Raw genomic sequence first — 22,777 nt, 5'->3', positions numbered from 1 at the left:
AATCGATTACACAGAGTGGGATTCATAAAACGGGCCACCCATTTATTATGTATGTGAGTATACGTTCCCTGCATGCCCTTTCCTTTTCCTACCCTTACCCTTGGCCTATCTCCTCCTCAGATTCTTTCCCTTTTCTTCGCCCACCCTCCTACCCTCCTACACTCCTTCCTCTTTCTTATCATCTGCCCATCTCTTCCTAAACTCCATTTACCCTCCACGAGTACAAAGTAAATAAATAGCCGTAAACTAATAAGTAAGAAGGGTTTGACCAAACACAATTCGTTAACTGCCAAGTTCATAGAGGACCTCAATACCCTTGAGAAACAAAGACGTGGCCGGGGTCAGCGAGCGGCAAATTTGATTGGCCGGGATGACGTGAAATGCCGTAATATTTTGTCCAAGCCCTGCTAAACAGAAGGGGTTTTGTAAGTGTCAAAAAGGCGATTTGTGGTCAACAGTGTTCAAGTATAAAATTTATTTCAAGAAAAAACGATTTTAAAAAATTCTGAAGTTTACCGCCGTTGATGCAGCATCTTTTACACCACCTTGTTTAAAACACAGTTATTTGTGCCTGTTGTTTGTGTCTTTTATGACGTCATTAAATACAAAACGTTTCCTGATTGGAATGATTTTCAATTTTTTTTCCCTGCTAGACAGGCAGACACTGTGATCTCGGGGCCCCATGATTGGGTTGCACGACTCTGTCCGGGCGGGGGACCTGGGCACGTGCCCTGCATGCCAGTGTGTTAATCCGCCACTGCTAGACAGAGTAAAAATTATCTCATTACATTCCTCCGCATGATTCACGAATTTCAAAAGTAATTCACAAATTCAGAGCCAAAGTACAGTTAAACTGCAGATTTGTGTACAAAATATAACACTAAATTTAAATAAACTGTTCCTCGATCATAAACTGACGTTTGTGGACAAGTGAACCAATTGCTGAACCCCACTCATCGTTTCGCGCACGTGGGGTAACAACACCTGGTGGTACAGTCAATTTGTATCACCGAAGAGGTCCTTCGTCTATCCCCAAGTGAAAGACACTGTGCCCCAGTGGGCAAAAATAAATTAATAACAGCAAATGCTTACGTGGGCATTGTAAGGCAAACACAAATTTGGCGGGAAACACCATGGACCAGGTGTGGGGTGTCGATATTTATGCTTATAACAACTTTGAAATGATTTGATCGCTTAAAATATTTATATACCGATCGTTCCTCAGATCGAACAGTGATTGGGGATGACTTGGGGATGCTCGGACATAATGTACAAATCGCTTGTAACTCGCCCGTGCCAAATGCACCAGACGGTGTGGCAGTGGAGGGTTCTGAGGCGTTGTACGGTTCGAGTCCTCTCAATCTCTCTCTGTACCTCGTAAGGTTCTTCATCTCGAGTGACCGGGACCTTTAAGGCCGGGATCACACCAGTTAGCCAAAGTCATAAGGCCAATCCAGGTGCCTGGCTCAGTAAGGGTGATGCATCTTCCATGCACCTCCATGATGGGCGATGGAACGAGCATGTGCTTGGTAGGATGTGACGTCATAAATAGCTGCAATGAACGCAAGTTCAAAGTCCACAAGCTGACCTCCGACAGACATCGTCCGGCGTCGTATCCCCTTTTATGGTGGGACCGAGGGTTGACGTGTAACAACCAGGTGGAAGGAAGATGGGCCAAAGCCATGTTTCCTTATTTGTCATTCTCTGCTCAAATTGTTGTCCTCTCCACCTCTTCCGGTCAGCTGCAGAGTACACCATCCTGCATATGTATGAATGTATATATATATATACAAACACATATATGCATGTATACATCTTCTATGAGCACTGGGGGAGAAGGGGGCATATACATGACAATTGGTCACTTTTCTTCCTCGTTATTATATTTTAAACTAGAAATTGAGAGAAGGAGGGATTGAGAGAGGGAGAGACTGAGAGAGGGAGAGATTGAGAGTGATTGAGAGAGGGAGAGATTGAGAGAGGGAGAGATTGAGAGTGATTGAGAGAGGGAGAGACTGAGAGAGGGAGAGATTGAGAGTGATTGAGAGAGGGAGAGATTGAGAGAGGGAGAGATTGAGAGAGGGAGAGATTGAGAGAAGGAGAGATTGAGAGAGGGAGAGATTGAGAGTGATTGAGAGAGGGAGAGATTGAGAGAGGGAGAGATTGAGAGAGGGAGAGATTGAGAGAGGGAGAGATTGAGAGAAGGAGAGATTGAGAGAGGGAGAGATTGAGAGTGATTGAGAGAGGGAGAGACGGAGAGATTGAGAGAGGGAGAGATTGAGAGAGGGAGAGATTGAGAGAGGGAGAGATTGAGAGAGGGAGAGATTGAGAGAGGGAGAGATTGAGAGATGGAGAGATTGACAGAGGGAGTGATTGGGAGAGAGGGAGAGATTGAGAGAGGGAGAGATTGAGAGAGAGGGAGAGATTGAGAGAGGGAGAGATTGAGAGACGGAGAGATTGAGAGAAGGAGAGATTGAGAGAGGGAGAGATTGAGAGTGATTGAGAGAGGGAGAGATTGAGAGAGGGAGAGATTGAGAGAGGGAGAGATTGAGAGAGGGAGAGATTGAGAGAAGGAGAGATTGAGAGAGGGAGAGATTGAGAGTGATTGAGAGAGGGAGAGATTGAGAGAGGGAGAGATTGAGAGAGGGAGAGATTGAGAGAGGGAGAGATTGAGAGAGGGAGAGATTGAGAGAGGGAGAGATTGAGAGAAGGAGAGATTGAGAGAGGGAGAGATTGAGAGTGATTGAGAGAGGGAGAGATTGAGAGAGGGAGAGATTGAGAGAGGGAGAGATGGAGAGATTGAGAGAGGGAGAGATTGAGAGAGGGAGAGATTGAGAGAGGGAGAGATTGAGAGAGGGAGAGATTGAGAGATGGAGAGATTGACAGAGGGAGTGATTGGGAGAGAGGGAGAGATTGAGAGAGGGAGAGATTGAGAGAGAGGGAGAGATTGAGAGAGGGAGAGATTGAGAGACGGAGAGATTGACAGACGGAGACTTTGAGAGAGGGAGAGATTGACAGAGGGAGAGATTGAGAGACGGAGAGATTGAGAGAGTGAGAGATTGAGAGAGGGAGAGATTGAGAGATTGAGAGACGGAGAGATTGAGAGACGGAGAGATTGAGAGAGGGAGAGATTGCCAGACGGAGAGATTGAGAGAGGGAGAGATTGAGAGAGGGAGAGACGGAGAGATTGAGAGAGGAGAGATTGAGAGAGGGAGTGATTGAGAGAGGGGGAGATTGAGAGACGGAGAGATTGAGAGAGGGAGAGATTGAGAGATGGAGAGATTGAGAGAGGGAGAGATATTGACAGAGGGAGAGAGATTGACGGTGATTGAGAGGGGGAGAGATTGACAGAGGGAGAGATTGACAGAGGGAGAGATTGACAGAGGGAGAGATTGACAGAGGGAGAGATTGAGAGAGGGAGAGATATTGACAGAGGGAGAGATATTGACAGAGGGAGAGATATTGACAGAGGGAGAGAGGGGGAGAGATTGACAGAGGGAGAGATTGACAGAGGGAGAGATTGAGAGAGGGAGAGATTGAGAGAGCGGGAGAGATTGAGAGAGCGGGAGAGATTGAGAGAGGGAGAGATTGAGAGAGGGAGAGATTGAGAGAGGGCGAGATTGAGAGAGGGAGAGATTGAGAGAGGGAGAGGGGGAGATTGAGAATGAAATGAATGAATGAATGATCGTTTTAAGGCCATTTTCCCCGCTAGGGCGGGGGTTAGCCTTGCGGGCCCCATGACAATCATGGTTCCCTGGTTGAGGCAATGTTTTTATGGCCGGATGCCCTTCCTGGCACCAACCCTTAGTCGCCTCTTACGATGCGCAGGGATATGGTGTACCTATTCTAAACCGGGGTACACACCGGGATCATTCATCCCAGCAAGCTGGTACTCAATTTGCCGATCTTGTGAGGATGACAGGCTGAGTGAACCCCCCTGGTGTTAATTTAGCGATCGACCGGGATTCGAACCCAGGATCCTCGGATCCCAAGCCGGCACCCTGACCGCTAAGCCAACACCAGGCTATGAGGGTGAGATAGAGATAGAGATAGAGATAGAGATAGAGATAGAGATAGAGATAGAGATAGAGATAGAGATAGAGAGAGAGAGAGAGAGAGAGAGAGAGAGAGAGAGAGAGAGAGAGAGAGAGAGAGAGAGAGAGAGAGGGAGAGAGAGAGAGAGAGAGATATAGAGAGAGAGAGAGAGAGATATTGAGAGATTGAGAGAGGGAGAGATTGACAGTGATAGAGAGAGGGAGAGATTGACAGAGGGAGAGATTGACAGTGATTGAGAGAGGGAGAGATTGAGAGAGGGTGAGATTGACAGTGATTGAGAGAGGGAGAGATTGAGAGAGGGAGAGATTGATAGTGATTGAGAGAGGGAGAGAGGGAGAGATTGACAGAGATCGAGAGAGGGAGAGTTTGACAGTGATAGAGAGAGGGAGAGATTGACAGAGGGAGAGATTGACAGTGATTGAGAGAGGGAGAGATTGAGAGAGGGAGAGATTGACAGTGATTGAGAGAGGGAGAGATTGAGAGAGGGAGAGATTGACAGTGATTGAGAGATTGAGAGAGGGAGAGATTGAGAGAGGGAGAGATTGCGAGAGGGAGAGATTGCGAGAAGGAGAGATTAAGAGAGGGAGAGATTGAGAGAGGGAGAGATTGAGAGAAGGAGAGATTGAGAGAAGGAGAGATTGAGAGAGGGAGAGATTGAGAGAGGGAGAGATTGAGAGAGGGAGAGATTGAGAGAGGGAGAGATTGAGAGAGGGAGAGATTGAGAGAGGGAGAGATTGAGAGACGGAGAGATTGAGAGAGGGAGAGATTGAGAGAGGGAGAGATTGAGAGAGGGAGAGATTGAGAGAGGGAGAGATTGAGAGAGGGAGAGATTGACAGTGATTGAGAGCGGGAGAGATTGAGAGAGGGAGAGATTGACAGTGATTGAGAGAGGGAGAGATTGAGAGAGGGAGAGATTGACAGTGATTGAGAGATTGAGAGAGGGAGAGAGGGAGAGATTGAGAGAGGGAGAGATTTAGAGAGGGAGAGATTGAGAGAGGGAGAGATTGAGAGAGGGAGAGATTGAGAGAAGGAGAGATTGAGAGAAGGAGAGATTGAGAGAGGGAGAGATTGAGAGGGGGAGAGATTGAGAGAGGGAGAGATTGAGAGAGGGAGAGATTGAAAGACGGAGAGATTGAGAGAGGGAGAGATTGAGAGAGGGAGAGATTGAGAGAGGGAGAGATTGAGTGATTGAGAGAGGGAGAGATTGAGAGAGGGAGAGATTGAGAGACGGAGAGATTGAGAGAGGGAGAGATTGAGAGAGGGAGAAATTGAGAGATTGAGAGAGGGAGAGATTGAGAGAGGGAGAGATTGAGAGATTGAGAGAGGGAGAGATTGAGAGAGGGAGAGATTGAGAGACGGAGAGATTGAGAGAGTGAGAGATTGAGAGAGGGAGAGATTGAGAGAGGGAGAGATTGAGAGATTGAGAGAGGGAGAGATTGAGAGAGGGAGAGAGGGAGAGATTGAGAGAGGGAGAGATTGACAGAGGGGGAGATTGAGAGAGGGAGAGATTGACAGAGATTGAGAGAGGGAGAGATTGACAGTGATTGAGAGAGGGAGAGATTGACAGAGGGAGAGATTGACAGTGATTGAGAGAGGGAGAGATTGAGAGAGGGAGAGATTGACAGTGATTGAGAGAGGGAGAGATTGAGAGAGGGAGAGATTGACAGTGATTGAGAGAGGGAGAGATTGACAGTGATTGAGAGAGGGAGAGATTGACAGTGATTGAGAGAGGGAGAGATTGAGGGAGAGATTGAGAGAGGGAGAGATTGACAGTGATTGAGAGAGGGAGAGATTGAGAGAGGGAGAGATTGACAGTGATTGAGAGAGGGAGAGATTGAGAGAGGGAGAGATTGACAGTGATTGAGAGAGGGAGAGATTGACAGTGATTGAGAGAGGGAGAGATTGAGAGAGGGAGAGATTGACAGTGATTGAGAGAGGGAGAGCTTGAGAGAGGGAGAGATTGACAGTGATTGAGAGAGGGAGGGACTGAGGGAGGGAGAGATTGAGAGGGGGAAAGATTGAGAGAGATTGAGATTGAGAGGGGGAACGATTGAGAGAGATAGAGATTGAGAGAGGGAGAAAGAGAGATCAACAATTATGATGAAAAAGCTTTTTGTACAATATTGAGGCTCATGGAAAAGTGAAGAGAGAAAGTGGGAAAAGGCAACAAACTGGCAGAAGGACTGGAGTTTTGGAGTTTAATCGGTAGTGGTGTCGGATAAAGTAGAGGAGGTTTGCAGAAAGGTTGCACATTTGGAGTTTAATCGGCAGTGGTGTCGGATAAAGTAGAGGAGGTTTGCAGAAAGGTTGGATTGTTGGAGTTTAACCATTAGAGGTGGAGGATCATGTAAAAGCGGTTTGGGGAGCACAAGGACTAAGTTACCCATCTTCCATGGCCCTCCCAAAAGCTGGACCTCATTCGAATGAAGTATTTGTGGGAATGTTTGGGGAGGGACCCCAGACAGCGGTTTCTGTCTCCATTAAACTGACCAGAATTGGAGGACTTCCTTTTGGAAGAATGGTGCACATTCCTGCAGAACAGTTCCAGCCCCTTGTTGACTCCACGCCGTGTTGTAACCAGGCCATCCTGGATGTACGTGGCGGCCCAATAACCTACTATGTCACATTCTGTTGGTGTTTCATTTTTTGTCGACTATCTGTATATATCTAACCACTAGAGGGCAGTGTTTAAGTATTTTAAAACTTCCAGCTTTGCACAGCTTGGAGATTACCTGGTGGTATATCTAGCAAAACTAATAACAATAATAACAAGAAAGAGCAATCAGAGATTGCAAACCCTCGCCAGGATGTATTTTCAGTGGTTTTTAAGGCTTTTGTGTTAAAAAAAATATGGCGGCCGAACCACGTGACCAATGACGTCATCATTCTTTTCCCCTAAACTAATTTATTCCGAGATTATGCTCAATAAATTTCATCTTGATCGGATGAAGTTTTGTACTTGTCGAATTATGACGTCATAATGGAGGCACCTATGACATCATCATTAACATATTTTATTCCCCATGGAGAGTTCTTTACAATGAGCCATGTCTCAATTTTTTCTATTCAGCGCTTTCCGAGATATAGAGGTGCAAATTTTTTCGATTTTTCCAAAATGGCGTCCGAACCACGTGACCGATGACGTCATAATTATCATTAAAAAATTCTTCAGGTGGATTTGCACCTAAGGTGAAAATTTCGTGTCACTCGGACCAACAGTTGCCGAAAAAATGAATTTTAAAAATGCAGACACGGCACACGTACGGCACAAGTACGCACCCGATTGCTTAACCCCGCTTTTCGCTTCGCGAACGCAGGGTAATAATGCACCCAAAAATCATAAAGAAAGATCCTTTATCAATGTTTGGATTCTCAAACGCAGATGTAAGTGCTTGAGACCTTTCCCCAAGAATGCACAATTCCACAAGAAGAGGACCACAATAAGCAGGTGTACAACACAAGGGATAAAAGGCTACAGACACTCATAACCATAGTATTTTAGGATTATATAATTGTACCTTCTCCCTGGGAACCTGCCGTGCTGCAGTGATGTCATCCGCCCTCAATCCGTGTGAGCTCTCCCTGGTGAAACAAGAGATGATTCACTCGTGGAACATGGAGGGTTAAATCAAAACTTCCAAATTCCCCAAAAAACTCCTGTACATACTTCCAAATTACATCAACCTTCGCAATCGCAGCACGAGTCGTGCTCACGGAGTACTACGGTACATTCAACGGGGTCGTTGCACCAGTTGCAGAATGAACCCCAACGTACTCTTGACCCAGATAAGAATTCGTAATTCGACCACAGTAGCATATCATATGGGGTATGGGATAAGTCAGTGCAAGTAGACTGGACATCGGGCTAAAAAGTTTCAAGGCCGCATTGCTCCGCACCTTTTGGCACTGCCGCGACCTGGTAGATGTACGACTCGGATTAGTGTTCTGTTGGAGGTTTACCCCACAAACAGACAATCCGAATCGCACGTGATCGCAACCGACAGATCAGGGATGTGTTCCAATAACAAGCGGCTTGCTATCACTTGCAAAGCCAGCCATTCCGTGTTAACAGCTTTGCAAGCCGCTTGGTAAGCGATCAAGGGGAGTGCTTGGCGAATGGTACACATCCACTTTTGTAAGCAAAATAGCCGCTCTAATCAGATTTGAGCCTGGTGTTGGCTTAGCGGTTAGGGTGCCGACTTGGGATCCTAGGATCCTGGGTTCGAATCCCGGTCGATCGCTGAATTAACGCCAGGGGGGTTGACTCAGCCTGTCATCCTTCCGAGGTCGGCTAATTGAGTACCAGCTTGCTGGGATGAATGATCCCGGTGTGTACCCGGATTCAGAATAGGTACACCGTATCCCTGTGCATCGTAAGAGGCGACCAAGGGTTGGCGTCAGGAAGGGCATCCGGCCATAAAAACATTGCCTCAAACAGGGAACCATAATTGTCATAGGGCCCGCAATACAAGGCTAACCCCCGCTCTAGCGGGGAAAATGGCCTCAAAACGATCATTCATTCATTCAATCAGATTAAAAACGAATGGTGGATATTTATTCAAATTTGATATCACAGATGATATTGAAACGTGCATTTTTCATCCTAATTCTTTAAAATGTACAAACATGCAACCCCAACCCAAACCCCCTCCGCCCTCCCTCTCAAAGTGCACAATGGTAGGGTCCATAGATAAGCTCAGCTGGGGGTTCCTCCTTCTGACTCCCCATTTATTTATCTCTCTTTCCCTCTTCCTCATAGTCTGTGCTGCTGCTAATGCAATGACTTTGTTTGGGGAAGTTGTCACAAGAGGATTGAGTAAAACGGTCAGCGTTTACACAAGTACCACGATAGCATTGTTTCCATGGAGACGACCATGTTGTTAAGTGGTGCTGAGCACTCTTCCGTTGGAATGCTTGCTTGAGCACTTTAAATCAAGCAAACTGCTTGGTATGCGATAAGCAAGCCACTTGCGAACAGAACACACCCCAGATCTAGCTCCTCAAACTGGTATAATAACTTCCTTAAAATATTAATAAATAATAATGATAAAAGTGATAAAGAAACAAGTATAGATACATTGAAAGTACAACACCCCCATGCCAAAAAAATAACATATCCTCCAGCGTGAGGTATTGCTGGGGCACCTAAGGCATCCGGCGATACCGCCATGCAGCACATAGAGACAGTATAGGGAGGGAGAGGTGTACAATCAATTGATTTTGTTTTTGTTTTGAATACTGAATCGAGGCTCGTGAAAGAGCTAACATTTATTTCACAAACAAATCAACCAGACAAACAAAATATATAAAAAGAGGGAGCGGAAGACAAGATGGGGAGAGAAGGGGAAGCACACAAACACAACATTTGAGAGCAGGGAGAAGTGTGGGAGGGAGAGGGGGGAGGAGGCGTGGGAAGGGGGGGGGGGGATCATTGATTGATTAATTGCGTAATTAAATAAATAATTGATAATCGTAAAATAATTAATTTCTTAATCAATTGGCTAATAGCATGTCTAAACCACCAATGTTTCATCGAAGCTGTAAATTATTGAAAATTAATTAAATATTGATTAATCAAACATGAAATAATTAATTGGTTAATCAATAAATTATTAATTGATTAATGAATAAATCAAAAATAACCTTTATAGCCAACTCACTTGGTCACTGTTGTGTCCAAATATCAGCTTCCTAGCTCAAAAGGTGCCTGAGATATTTATTTTATTTTTCATCTGGGTAATAAGTACTTAATAATAAAAATAAATAAATAGTAATGGTGAAATAATTAAATTATTAATCAATTGGCTAATAGAATACCTAAACCATCACTGTTTCATCCGAAACTATAACTTCTTGAAAAGTAATGAATAAAGTAAATAATCGAAAAATTAAATAATTAATCGATTAATTGATTAATCAATAAATCAAAAATACCCTTTACAGCCAAATCACTTGGTCATTGTTGTGTCCAAATATCAGCTTCCGAGCTCAAAAGATGCCAGAGATAATGCCCAGAAGAGAAAGGAAATAAATAAGTCCTTAATTAATCGATTAGCTACTATATATAATAAGGGAGCTGTTGGTGTGTGTGTATGTGTGTGTGCGTGTCTGTGTCGCCATTTTTCTCAGAGATGGCTGAACGGATCTTCGTCAAACTTTAGAGGTTCATCAGTGAGTGCCTGGGAGTGTTTTAGGCCAAATAATATATATATATATATATAATTATATATATATATATATATATATATATATATATATATATATATACACAAAGAATTAAGTTAAGCACCCCCCCCCCCCGTTTTTTTACAACCTCGCACATTACAAGTTTGTTGTCGTCAAAACAGTGTAATATACCCATGATATTGCTATATTTTCTGGAGAAGTGATATTATGGTCACATAAAAACATAACAATCATGCCGTTTTCAATATTTTATTCTGAATAATTTAAGGTGAAATTTTTTGGGAATTTTAGGCATATTTTCACCTCAATTTAAGTATGGAGCTATAGGTCCATCACGGACAGTGTGGATGCCGTTTATGTTTTCTAACGTACAGTCATTGTTCTGAGAAGACCTCTAGCGATCTTTGCGTCAATAACGTGTGTAGGACCCACGTGATCGGATCACTGACTCAACCAATCACTTTTTTTCACTTTGATCACTCAATTTCATCAATGGATAATTGCTAATGTCATACCAATCATTATTTGATCTCACATACCTTAGAATATATGCCAATGTATACATATACACAAAGAATATATATTAGGGGGTGCTTACCTTAATTCGTTGTGTAGGGGTGCTTAACTTAATTCTTTGTGTATACATTCTGAAATTTAAAAAAAGTTCGTTTTTTTGGATTAAAATAAATAAATAAAAATAATTGCTCGATAGTGCCTAAACCTTAAAAAAATTAATGACAGTTATATACAAGTTCACATTCGCATAAATAAATACAAAACAAACACCAGACATTTGAACACAAATAAATCAAACAATTCTGGAAGTGTACGAAGTTGGTAGTACAGCTTCTTCTTCTTCTTCCGGATCATCATCACACAACTCAGAAACGTGATGAACGGCACATTCAGCAGCATATATTCAACGAAAAGGTGATGAATCCCCTTCCACTCCCCCCACTCCCTTCCTCACCCCTTCCTCTCCTGCCCCCCCCCCTCCCCCGGGTACTCCTGCTAGTAATTAAATAAATAATTGATTAATTTAAGTTTTTGCCAAAGTACTTGCTCACTATTGTGCCAAAATTCCAGCTTCCTTGCTCAAAGGATGGCTGAGATATCACCCGGACAAACAAGCAAGAAAGAAATCAAACAAACAAGAAATCGGAGTGAAAACTGAGTACTCCCTTTCAGCGTACGTCATTGCCGAGCCCCATTCGGTGCCCGGAAATGACGTCATGTACAAAAAGGTGGCATAGGAAAGCATAGGAAAGGAGGAAAGGAAACATAGGAAAGGAGCGGTGTACAAAAATAATAACTGTGATGCCACACGAGCAAACAGAATTGCACAAAATATCTATAATCCCATGATTACGGAGCACCAATGCCCGGTTAAACGTTGGTACATTTAGGGGAAGTGACGTCACAGGTTTCGCAGCCAATCATAGACAGGACATGGCGGCCTCCACAGAAACGACAAAGAAATCAATTTAAGTTGCTTTTGCCGTGAAATGTTCGTTATTTCATGCGAGGATTTAAGTGAAGAATGCGATAATGATGAGCGAGAGCAATATTGCGTTCTTCATAATATGTTCCTCGAATTTTGATTTAAGGCCCAAAATGCGATACGGTACAGTCATCACCAGGGAAGCATGAGTGTTTGAAGAGGAAGACTCACCCTTCCTTCATCTCCTGTAGAACAGGAAGAGGTTTGTTGAATCCCTCTCGACCAACGAGCCAAAAGGTTTCCTCCACACCTTTACCCTGCAAACACAAGGTAGGTACACCATTCTTGTTTTAGGGTTCCACACCATGGCTTCATGTTGCAGGTGAAATCCCAAAGATCTTTGCATTTCTCGTGAGATCTGATGAGAATTTGATTGGAATCTCAATCAATCCCCTGAGGTGTAGCAGATTCCCTTAAGGAGTGAAGAATGAGCTTCATGAAGAGAAACGAGTCTTCTATCCATAAATTCAAACCCACTGGTGTTTTTGGAACTCATGACCGGATCTTGGTCTTGTATCCGGGAATGTCAGGGCTGTAAACTATAAAGCTGTAAATTTGGCTGTAAACCTCAAACAGGTGAGATGTGAGGTTTACCCCCTGGACCAGAACACTCAACGTTTTATTGGTCGGAGTTGTGAATGTACTCCCACCAATCCCGCTTCAATCAATCACCAATTCACCAATTCACCAATCCCAATCCCGCTTTGGAAAAATGTACGAAAATAGTTGGGCCCAAACATCCTACAAGTGCAAGTGTGTCTTTGGCAAACCTTAAGCTCGGTCTTTCCTCGAAGCTCAAACTTGTATCCCTCACCGAGGCTGTTTAATATGTTCACAGTTGATTGGTTCACGTGGATCCTGGAAGCTGGAAAATGAGAATGAATGAATGCAACACAGTGCGTGCGTTATAATTCTTCAGGGGGACGTCGACGTGTTATTTCTGAAAAATGGTGGTGGTGGGGTACCTCTGCCTGGTTGGCCATGTCACTCAATGGTGAAGAATCATTAAAAAAAATTATACTAGTTGGATCCGGATCTTCACCAAAATTGAATCGATTCTTCCTTGTCAGACACCCAACCTGTCCAACAAGTTTCGTCCAAATCCATCCCAAACTTTTGAGATATCCTGCTATGTATCGTTTTTGGCCCTATCTTCCAATTGTGAAGAATCAGTTTAAAAATTAAATAATTCTCATATCCGAATCCATACTCAGATCTTCACCAAAATTGAATCGATTCTTCCTTGTCACACACCCAACCTGTCCAACAGGTTTCGTCCAAATCCATCCCTAACTTTTTGAGATATCCTGCTATGTATCGTTTTTGGCCCTATCTCCCAATGGTGAAGAATCATTTAAAAATTAAATAATTCTCATATCCGAATCCATTCAGATCTTCACCAAAATTGAATTGATTCTTCCTTGTCACACACACAACCTGTCCAACAAGTTTCGTCCAGATCCATCCGTAACTTTTTGAGATATCCTGCTATGTATCGTTTTTGGCCCGATCTCCTAACGGTGAAGAATCACTTAATCTATATAATAATAGCGTAAGGACTCGACTTTGTTATCCCTTTTACGCCGCACCCAGTGACCCGATGCCCACGGCACTAATGGATTTACAATCTACGAACCGCGCTCTTTGTTTATCACGTACAGGCATACTCGAAAAATCTGAATTAGCCGACGTTGGGGCCCAAAAGCATCCAATTAACTGCCGATACGACGCCATCTTACGACGCCATCGTATTGGCGTCTGCTGGGCGAAGGCGAAGCAAGCCGTCCGCTGATTGGACAGGCGAAGGCGAAAGCAAGCCGTCCACTAAGTGGACAATCCAGAGCATGCATTTGTGCCGGTGTTGGCGATCGTTGTTCATATACGCACTCTTCATTCTCATCTTTCTTCCTAACTCTTACTCGGACAAGCAAATCCCCGATGCCATCCATAATGGTACACTCTATCCATACACCACATCCTCCCTTCCGTGGATGTTCCACGGGTTTCGGCTAGTCTATATAATAATAGCGTAAGGACTCGACTTTGTTATCCCTTTTACGCCACACCCAGTGACCCGATGCCCACGGCACTAATGGATTTACGATCTACGAACCGCACTCTTTGTTTATCACGTACAGACATACTCGAAAAATCTGAATTAGCCGACGTTGGGGCCCAAAAGCACCCGATTAACTGCCGATACGACGCCATCTTACGACGCCATCGTATTGGCGTCTGCTTGGCGAAGGCGAAGCAAGCCGTCCGCTGATTGGACAGTCGAAGGCGACAGCAAGCCGTCCACTGAGTGGACAATCCCAGAGTGGTGCTATGCCGATTCCTATTACGAATCCATTCATTTTTCAAAAGTATATCGTAGCGTTGTCATTTAAGTAGATTGCAATAAATACGTTGTTCATATACGCACTCTTCATTCTCATCTTTCTTCCTTACTCTTACTCGGACAAGCAAATCCCCTATGCCATCCATAATGGTACACTCTATCCATACACCACATCCTCCCTTCCGTGGATGTTCCACGGGTTTCGGCTAGTAATGAAATAATCCTCATATCCGAATCCATATTCAGATCTTCACCAAAATCGAATCGATGCTTCCTTGTCAGACACCCAACCTGTCCACCAAGTTTCGTCCAAATCCGTCGACAACTTTTTGAGATATTTTGTTCACAAACAAACGGACAGACAAACGGACAGACAGGGGTGAAAACAACCTCCATCCACCTTTGGTGGCGGAGGTAATTAGGTCAAGACTTACGCAGACCCGAGGACTCCATTCGAGAAGTCGTATTCACCGTGTCACCAAAGAGGCAGTAGCGTGGCATGGTGAGGCCCACAACTCCAGCAACACACGGTCCTGCAGCGGGGACACAGCACATGTCCGATTCTGTCCTCCATAGTGACGCCCCCTGGCTTTGTACGTGCGTCGGACAACCACACCTTCACGATTTCCAAATCGTGACACTCAAACCCGCTCCTCCATCCATCCAAGCACCACCAGCAGCGTTCACGACCATTCAACCGATCGCCTCGAGACCACTCGGATGACCTCCCCACCTGAGTGCAGCCCGATGCGGATGCGCACGGCGATGTTGGGAAGGTGTCGCATTTTGAATGATCCGACCGTGCTCAGGATATCCAGCGACATATTGGCGATCTCAGCTGCATGGCGGTTACCATTCCGCTTGGGTAGGCCCGATGCCACCATATATGCATCTCCGATGGTCTCCACCTGTCCGACAAATGATCTTTTATCAGCAGAATTTATTAATTTATTTTAAAGAATTTGAGGAAAAATGAATCCACAAAACGTAGAAACTTTTGTACTGGCTTTTGATTTTACTAGTGGATATCATTTTGTTGTTCTTTTCCATATATTAGTCTTATTCCCTCATCCCCCATCCAAAACCATGACCTTCCCTGTCCCCGTTAACTTTCCCCAAGTCCATCTCTTTCCAAGTTTCCAATTTTTTCCTTCCGGAGAGTTCCCCCTTTTATTTATTTATTTATTTGTTTGTTTATTAATTTATTACTTTTTTTGGTGTTTTTTTTTTTTTTTGTATACAAGATCGAGGCTCGTGTAAGAGCTAACATTAATGACAAAAGACAAACTGACACAAAAGACGAAATAAAGGGAGCGGGAGACAAGATGGGGAGAGAGGGGGAAGCACACAAGTACAACATTTGAGAGCAGGGACATCGGGAGATCTGTGGGAGGGAGAGGGCTTGGGGGCATCCTGTGTGTCTATAGTGTCTTCTAGATACTTCTGTATCTATAGTGTCCACCCCGTGTCCTCCGCTAACCCTAATTCTACCCCACATCGCTTATTTGTCCAAGTCTCACTCGATTTTGTCGCTCATCCCTGCTGTTGGTATGGTACTCCCCTCTTTCTGTTGTTCCTTTTTTTTTTGTTACGTCCTGATCCAGTCTATGTACCGCAAGTCCAAGCTCTTCCATGAGACTCGACTTTGTCTTCCATGAGCCTCGACTTTGTAACGTCACTCCGTAAAGCACATACCTCCGCCAGGCTGAACAGTTTACGTAAATTCTATCCCACTGATAGGCCGGATGTGCATCCTGACCTGAACCACAATCTAATAGTCTTGTCATTGTTTGTAAATTCATATAATTTCAATCAGGTATTGCCAATGTAAAGTAGTCTGACCTTGTAAACGTCGTAAACGGCAATGATAGCATCGAAGAGGGTGTAGAGATCGTTGAGGAGGTCAACCACCTCAATCGGTTCGCTCATTGCCGAGATGGTAGTGAAGCCGACAATGTCGCTGAAGTATATCGTGACTTCGTCGAAATGCTCTGGTTCTACAGGTGTACCGGTTTTCAGAGCCTCGGCCACCGACCTGGAGATGGACATGGAGGAGGTGACGTACGACGTAAAATGAAGCGTCGTGGAAAACCAAGGCAAGAATGTGATTAAGGAGGTGAGGAAGTGTGAGGAACAATAAGGTGGGAGAGTAAACAATCAAACAAGAAAGACGTCATGCAGAGCACGATACCTGCAAAAGCCAAACCTGCCCAAAAGAAAAGGTTGCCATGGATACATCAAATTGTCCATTTCATCAAGATTAAAATTCACAATCTTAATCAAAGTTTACGTCAATCGGATTAAAATTGATTCTTTTTCAGATGAAAATTGATACTGGAAGTTTGACCTTGAGTTGATCTTTTGACCTTAAAATAGTTATTTTCCCAATTGAATGATGGACTTTGTAATTGCTCAATATTTCATTTTTAAGTCATTTGGATGAAAATTGATGATTTTTCAGATGAAAATTGATGATTTTAGAAGTTTGACCTTGAGTTGACCTTTTGACCTCAAAATAGATGGTTTCCCAATTGAATGATGCACTTTGTAATTGCTCTTTAATTTTTTAAGTCAATTGGATGAAAATTGATGATTTTTCAGGTGAAAATTGATTTTAGAAGTTTGACCTTGAGTTGACCTTTGACCTTTTGGCCTCAAAATAGATGGTTTCCCAATTGAGTGATGCACTTTGTAATTGCTCTTTAATTTTTAAGCCAATTGGATGAAAATTGATGATTTTTGAAGTTTGACCTTGAGTTGACCTTTGACCTTTTGACCTTAAAACAGTTTCCCCAATTCAGTGAGGCACTGTGCAAATGCTCTTTAATTTTCAAGTCAATCAGATGGAAATTGATGATTTTAGAAGTTTGACCTTGAGTTGACCTTTTGACCTAAAATAGTTGTTTTCCTAATTGAATGACTCAATGTGCAAATGCTGTTCAATTTTCAAGTCAATTGGATGAAAAATGACAATTTTAGAAACTTGACCTCAAGATTACCTTTGACCCCAAAATCAATAGGCTTCTTCCTTAAGACCAACTCTACCACCTGGTCAAGTTTAGTGAATATCAGTTTGAAATTGTGACCTGTAGGCGATAGACAGACAGACCGAATAACGCACAAGACCAACCAATATACCGTACTTGAGATATCTTCGATTTTGCAAGTAATAAAGTTTGAATAAGGTATGTTGTGGAAGGAAAAGGATTTTGGAGAATTTTTTGGGGGAGATTCCCAAGTAAAGTTTCCATATTGTGTGGATTGTGGGGGAAATGAGACAACACCACCACAGAAGTAAAGTTCCCATATCGAGTGGGAATAGTGAGATGAGACGACGCACCACCACCACCACCACTAGTGTGGAACTCACGGTGGCAGCATCTGTGTAAGCAGCTTGTCGGTTTTCTGCTTCTCCACCTCAAGCTCCTCGGTTCGCTCTCGAATCAGGTCCTCGAGGTTGCTGGAATACTGCTCCAGCATGCGCAGCATACTGTCTATGATGTTCGTTTTCTTACCCTTGTTGATGCTTTTGAACTGCAGAGGGAGAGAGAGAAAAACAACAATATAAACAAGAAATATGTCGTGCATAGCACGATACTTTCAAAATCCCTAAAATAAGTTGTTGGCCTATGATAACCTCAAAAATAGTTTGGGGATGAATCCAGTGACCTGATATGCAAATCCTCTTAAAATTTCAAGTTAATCGGATGAAAAGTGAGGATTTTAGAAATATGGCCTATGTTGACCTTTTGGCCTATGCTGACCTCAAAAATAGATGGGTGATGAATTCAATGACCAGATATCCAAATCCTCTTCAAATTTCAAGTCAATCCGATGAAAATTGAGGATTTTAGAAATTTGACCTATGTTGACCTTTTGGTCTATATTGACCTTTTGGCCTATGTTGACCTTTTGGCCTATGCTGACCTCAAAAATAGTTGGGGGATGAATTCAGTGACGAGATATGCAAATCATCTTAAATTTTCAAGTCAATCAGATGAAAAGTGAGGATTTTAGAAATATGGCCTATGTTGACCTTTTGGCCTATGCTGACCTCAAAAATAGATGGGCGATGAATTCAGTGACCAAATATCCAAATCCTCTTCAAATTTCAAGTCAATCCGATGAAAATTGAGGATTTTAGAAATTTGACAAAGTTGGTGACCTTTGGCCTATGTTGACCAATTGACCCCAAAAACAATGGGCTTCTTGCTTATGACCAACTCTACCATTTGGTGAAGTTTCGTGAAGATTGGTTGAAAATTGTGACCTATAGGCGACTGACATACAGACAGACAGACAGACAGACAGACAGACAAACAGACAGAATAACGCACAAGACCAACCAATATACTTGAATGAATGAATGAATGAATGAAAAATGTTCGATTTTCACAATTAATAAACAAGACCGGCACTCGGTAGAGCGCATACCTCCGCCAGGCTGAACAGTTTACGTTTGGTATTGCACTGAAAGGCCGGTTCTGCATCCGGACCTGAACCAAAATCGAATGAAACCTTCCACATAACCAATCTGCTCACCAAATTTCGGCCGAATCGGTCCACAACGTCTTGAGATATGCTCACAGACAGACAGACAGACAGGAGTGAAAACATGACCCCCGTCCACCTTCATGTAAGAAGTCCCTGTCTCACACAGCACAGTGCACTCTCTGTAAAGAATCGAGTGAGCTACACGTAGCCTGCACTTGCTGTTTGGACTTGTACAACCGCAGTCAGGACGGACATTCGTCCAAAACCCTCAGAAATAACTCTTTACTCTATAAAAGTATTTTAACATAGATTTCGATTGTTTCAATTGTCATTTTCGTACAAGTATAAAAAAGCCCGTTAAAAATGACGGGTTGGAAGAGTTTATTCGACGGTGCAGCCGCGTGAGTGTGCCAAAGTCTGAAGCCTTGGCCTAGTGTCAGGTGCGCTTGTATCTTCTTTATTTATTAGACATCACACGGATGTAAATTAACGCTCATTTTACTCTGGCGCATTTGCACATCGCGTGCAGCGAATTTCACCTCCCTGCACCTTGTATTTCTTGTTATTTAAAAAAATGATTCTGTACACTGCCCTTGAGGCTTGGTTTGCAAACCACCATCTACATCTCCTATAGAAGAGACTTAATTACTCTTTTATGGAAAATGTTTCTCGAGTTTGTTTCATCCTCGAAAATATTGAACGGGGGAACATTGTAATCGGCCATGTCTGTCTGTCCGTCACGCTACGTCCTAAACGAATGTGCATAAATCCACCAAACTTGGTCGTTATGATCAGAACATGGCAAGAAGGTGCGAGAGCAGTATCATTTTTGCCCCTGCCCCCTGGGACGAGGTCAAAAGGTCAAATACCAAAAATTGCAATTCCAGGTGCATTTTGAAACATTTTTTTTTACCTCCACCACCAAAGGTGGATGGAGGTTATGTTTTCACCCCTGTCTGTCTGTCTGTCTGTCTGTGAACAAAATATCTCAAAAAGTTGTCGACGGATTCGGACTAAATTTGGCAGAGATGTAGCGTATGTGACAGGGACGAAATGATTAGATTTTGGTGAAGATCCAGATTCGGATCCGGCTACGAGAATTTTAAAAGTGATTCTTCACCATTGGGAGATAGGGCCAAAAACGATACATAGCAGGATATCTCAAAAAGTTATTGATGGATTTGGACAAAACTTGGTGGACCGGTTGGGTGTCTGACAAGGACAAATGGATTCGATTTTGGTGAAGATCTGAATATGGATTTGGATACGAGAATTATTCAATTTTCAAGTGATTCTTCACCATTGGGAGATAGGGCGAAAAGCGATACATAGCAGGATATCTCAAAAAGTTTTGGACGAGTTATGAGAAAACTTGGTGGATGAGTTGGTTTGGTGACAAGAACAAGCCGATTCGATTTTGGTTCAGGTCCGAATCCAGATACGTCCTATCATTGGGATACAAAATATAAACTGTTCACCAGGCGGAGGTGTGCGCTCTACCTAGTGCCCTTCTAGTTGTAGATGAAACTTTGTATATGCAATGAACATTGGGGGGCACATGACATATGTAACAATTGTTTTGATTTGACCTCCAGTTCATGTCCCAGATGGTGGGGACTTAGGGTCACAGAGGTCAAAGCAGAAGATTTTTGTTTAACACAAGATTTGATGTTAGGTCATTCCTGGTGGAACGTTTCGCCATCTTTGGCTCTCGTCTTATTTGGTTCTGCCAGCCTCTCGCAGGACTATTGTCTACACAGTACAGACGATGTAACGCTATTGGTGATGCATCTTTGTCTGGGAATGTAAAGTTGGTGCTTCAACAGAAATATCTGCAGCCTGGAGCTCAGGTTTTCTCTTCCCCCTTGTACCACACCTCCGGGGTTGCCACCCCAGTTCCTCGTCCTCACCTGATCGAAGATGTGGTCGAAGTTGGGCCGCCGCTCGCACTGCTCGCTCCAGCAGAGCTTCATGAGCTGAATGCACTCCATCGGTGCCTGGTCCACGGTAACCGAGGGTCGACACAGAGGGGGCGGCTTTCGCACCTTCCGGATGATTTCTGAGAGTGGCCAAGGTGGAGAGAGAGGTGCAGTCAAAACCTGTTCCTGCTTTATTACCTTTGTCCGTCCTAATAATACATCATTCTAATATTTTACAATCTTAATATTGTACACCGCTCCTTTCCTATGCCATCTCCAGGTGCTGCATGACGTCATTTCCGTGCACCGAAGAGGGCAATGACCCACGCTGAAAGGGAGTACTCGGTTTGCACTCCGGTTTCTTGTTTGTTTGTCCGGACGATATCTCAGCAATCCTTTGAGCTAGGAAGCTGAAATTTCGGCACAATAGTGAGCAAGTCCTTTGTCAAAAACTGTATTTTTTGTTTTTTGATTAATCAAATAATTGATTAGTTATTTAATTATTAGCGATTAATCAAGTACTTATACATTTGCTTTCTCTTCTGGCCATTATCTCAGGCACCTTTTGAGGAAGGAAGCTCATATTTTGACATGCCAATAACCAAGTGATTTGGCTGCAAAGGATATTTTTGATTCATTGATTAATCAATTATCGATTAATTATTTAATTATTCGATTAATGCCAATTAATTTTTTTAAGTTACAGATTCGGATGAAATGGTGGTGGTTTAGGTATTCTCTTGGCGAATTGATTAATTATTTAATTATTTTATGATTATTATTATTTTTTCATTATTAATCATTTATTTCTTTCTTTTCTTTCTCATCTGGGCAATATCTCAGGCACCTTTTGAGCTAGGAAGCTAATATTTGGACATGACAGTGACCAGGTGATGTGGCTATAAAGGATATTTTTGATTTATTGATTAATTAATTAATCGATTAATTATTTAATTATTCGATGAATGACTTAATTAATTTAAAAAATTTAAGTTACAGATTCGGATGAAATGGTGGTGGTTTATGTATTCTATTAGCCAATTGATGAACTATTTAATTTTTTTATGATGATGATTATTATTATTTTCATTATTAATCATTTTTTTATTTATTTTGTTTCTCATCTGGGCAATATCTCAGGCACCTTTTGAGCTAGGAAGCTAATATTTAGACATGACAATGACCAAGTGATTTGGCTGCAAAGGGTATTTTAGATTTATTGATTAATCAATTAATCGATGAATTATTTATTGATTAATCAATTGATTTTTATTTTTATTAATGAGTATTTAATTAATTTTCAAAAAGTTACAGCTTCGGATGAAGCACTGGTGGTTTAGGTATGCTATTAGCCAATTGATTAAGAAATTATTTTACGATCATTAGTTATTGATTTTAATTATGCAATTTATCAATCAATTATTGTAAAGGGTGTTTCCCTAAAGAATGCCTGTTTCCCGACCGGATGATTCGTTTCGGGAAAAAAAGGCATTCTTTCGGGAAACACCCTTTACATCTCTCACTCCCAATACATAAGCCTGGTGTTGGCTTAGTGGTTAGGGCGCCGGCTTGGGATCCTAGGATCCTGAGTTTCGAATCCCGGTCGATCGCTGAATTAACGCCAGGGGGGTTGATTCAGCCTGTCATCCTTCCGAGGTTGGCAAATTGAGTATGGGATGAATGATCCCGGTGTGTACCCAGATTTAGAATAGGTCCACCGTATCCCTGTGCATCGTAAGAGGCGACTAAGGGTTGGCGTCAGGAAGGGCATCTGGCCATAAAAAAACATTGCCTCAAACAGGGAACCATGGGGCCCGCAAGGACTAACCCCCGCTCTAGCAGGGAAAAATGGCCTATAAACGATCATTCATTCATTTCATTCATTCTCACTCTCAATACAGTCTCTATGAGCTGCACGGCGGTATTGCCGAGTGCCGAACGTACCCCGGCAATGCTGCGCTGTAGGATATTAATTTATTTATTTGGCATGGGGGCGGTGTACTTTGAATGTATCTGCCCTCGTTTCGGTTTATTACTATTATATTACACGAATATTTCGACTTTCCCAATATTCCGAGTAGTTGGAGTGTCCGAGTATGTAAAGCCTTCTTGATTTGCCCTCATTGGAGTGAATTTGAAGCTTGGTTCGATTCCTACAACAAAATGGTGGCCTATCTTGGGTCAGCATCATTCACGGTTTGTCTTTGTCACCCCGATGCTCTGCCAAGAGTATGGGCCTCCAATAGGTGTGATATTCTACCACCCTTATTATCTACCTTC

At 43.0% G+C, this 22,777-nt stretch overlaps 2 protein-coding genes across 2 annotated transcripts in view; one reads left to right on the top strand and one right to left on the bottom strand.

Moving 5' to 3' along the window:
* Positions 1–22,777, top strand: part of LOC144892275 (uncharacterized) — a 341,101-nt gene that overhangs the window by 157,204 nt on the left and 161,120 nt on the right. The gene's annotated exons all lie outside the window — the stretch shown is intronic.
* The window catches only part of LOC137428605 (retinal guanylyl cyclase 2), a 30,161-nt gene continuing 7,844 nt past the window's right edge, over positions 461–22,777 (bottom strand). The window contains exons 8-16 of the mRNA XM_078778078.1: positions 20,489–20,637; positions 17,455–17,618; positions 15,927–16,119; positions 14,818–14,992; positions 14,519–14,617; positions 12,514–12,608; positions 11,915–12,000; positions 7,575–7,638; positions 461–1,827 (exon numbers count right to left, since the gene is read on the bottom strand). Coding sequence (XP_078634204.1) covers positions 1,819–1,827; positions 7,575–7,638; positions 11,915–12,000; positions 12,514–12,608; positions 14,519–14,617; positions 14,818–14,992; positions 15,927–16,119; positions 17,455–17,618; positions 20,489–20,637 — 1,034 coding nt within the window. The 3' untranslated portion in view covers positions 461–1,818. The remainder of the gene's footprint in view (positions 1,828–7,574; positions 7,639–11,914; positions 12,001–12,513; positions 12,609–14,518; positions 14,618–14,817; positions 14,993–15,926; positions 16,120–17,454; positions 17,619–20,488; positions 20,638–22,777) is intronic.

The sequence above is a fragment of the Myxine glutinosa genome, chromosome 5 (assembly GCF_964187855.1).
Source record: "Myxine glutinosa chromosome 5, kmMyxGlut1.1, whole genome shotgun sequence".
Taxonomy (NCBI): Eukaryota; Metazoa; Chordata; class Myxini; order Myxiniformes; family Myxinidae; genus Myxine; species Myxine glutinosa.
This window is presented reverse-complemented; position numbering and strand designations above follow the sequence as displayed.